Below are 1628 nucleotides of genomic sequence, written 5' to 3' on the forward strand. Positions count from 1 at the left end.
CTGGATAACAGCCAGGTAAGTTACAGAATGTGCTCAGCAGATGTGGAGAATCATTTAGAAGCCCAAACAGAAGCAGCCTGGGATGGGAAACAAAGACAACAGAGACGGAGCCCAGGAGAAGTCCCAGGGCAAGACGGAGACTCAGGAAGACTCAAGCTAATTGTCTCTGGCCAGCTTGATTGTTTTGGTTCCTATGGCCAGCCAACAGGACAACAAAAACACCAAATGCCTGAGCCTATTAGAGCTCTAACGCCTGAGTTCTAATGCCTGAGTCTATTACAGCTGCCCTCTTGGCAAAAGAGAATGGCAGATCCCCGTGGTCCTGAGTTATCTGGGGAGGCTCTAAATGCAGTGGAAGAATTCAGACCAGAGGGTGGCAGGGGGAGAACAGGCACAGCAGAGAAAACAATGGGACATGGATCAGAGTGACAGCCATGCAGAAGCCTGCAGAAGCCGAAGGAACAAGGAATGGATTCAGCAAATCAGTCCTGTTAACGGCTTAAGAACTGACTTAAGACCTTTGACCTCCACATGTAGAGGAATAAGTCTGAGCTTCTTTTTTTTTTTTTAAAGCCATTGTGTTAGGAAAAAGTTGTTAAAGCAACAATAGCTAACTAATAGAGTCCTTCATCCTGTTTCCAAAACCAAGGATGAGATGCCAGCTTTGGGGAGGTCATTAGGTCCTGAGGATGTAGCCCTTGGGAATGAGATTACCCCAAAGAGTTCTTATCTCTGTTCTATCATGCAAGGACACCAGGCTATCCCAAACAAGAACATCATCTCTGTCATAAACTCCTAACTTCCTTTTCTACCACTGTCAAATGAGGACCCCAGGTTAGCCCAAACGAAGCTGTCCCTGTTGTATAACTTCTTTCTCTACTTGGGTGGGTATGTTGAAAATCAGAGTCCTGAGGTGGTTGGCTCACTTGGGGAGACCCCCTCCCCCAAACCACCTTTAACTGGTTACAAGTAATCATATTTTTTCATAGGGAAGTTTGGTTCTAAATCTTACAGAACCATGCAGAAAATAAAAATTAGTCATAACCCTAGCCTTCAGGAACAGCCTGCCACTGTTAATATTCTGTTTTCTAAATTTGTTGAGTTCCCTGAAACTAAAATCACTTCTGACTGAAACCCCGAGCATTCCTTTCGAAGCCATTATTAGAAACTAGAGATGATGACAAAGCAAATAATTAAAATCAGGCGCTGTGCTGTCCCAGAGACACAAACAGCAGCCCTCGGGCCTCTATATCATAGCAACAACGAACTCGGCTCTTGACTGCAAGGAGAGGAGAACGAGAAGCAAGTGAGCTCTTCAGGCTCCACTGTGGGTCGCCATCATCAATCTGGGTGGTGGGAAGGAGAGCAAGCATGAGAGCCTGCCACTCATCCCCAGCATCCGTGCAAAAAGCTGGGTGTGCCGGCATGCACCTGCAACCCCAGAGCTGAGCAGGCGGACATGAGTGGATCCCTGGCACTCACAGGCCAGTCACTCAAGCCTCATCACTCCCCAGGCCCTGGTGAGAGACGCTGACTCAAAGAGCAAGTGGAGAGTGAATGAGGAAATCATCGGATTTCAACCTTCACAGCATGCTTGCGCGCGCGCGCGCGCGCGCGCGCACGCACGC

General features: G+C 48.1%; 1 protein-coding gene across 1 annotated transcript in view; it reads right to left on the reverse strand.

The window, feature by feature from the left end:
* Positions 1 to 1199: 1199 nt before the first annotated feature.
* Positions 1200 to 1628, reverse strand: part of Slc39a11 (solute carrier family 39 member 11) — a 217783-nt gene continuing 217354 nt past the window's right edge. The window contains exon 7 of the mRNA XM_026780081.1: positions 1200 to 1279. Coding sequence (XP_026635882.1) covers positions 1200 to 1279 — 80 coding nt within the window. The remainder of the gene's footprint in view (positions 1280 to 1628) is intronic.

The sequence above is a fragment of the Microtus ochrogaster genome, chromosome 7 (genome assembly GCF_000317375.1).
Source record: "Microtus ochrogaster isolate Prairie Vole_2 chromosome 7, MicOch1.0, whole genome shotgun sequence".
NCBI classification, from domain to species: domain Eukaryota; kingdom Metazoa; phylum Chordata; class Mammalia; order Rodentia; family Cricetidae; genus Microtus; species Microtus ochrogaster.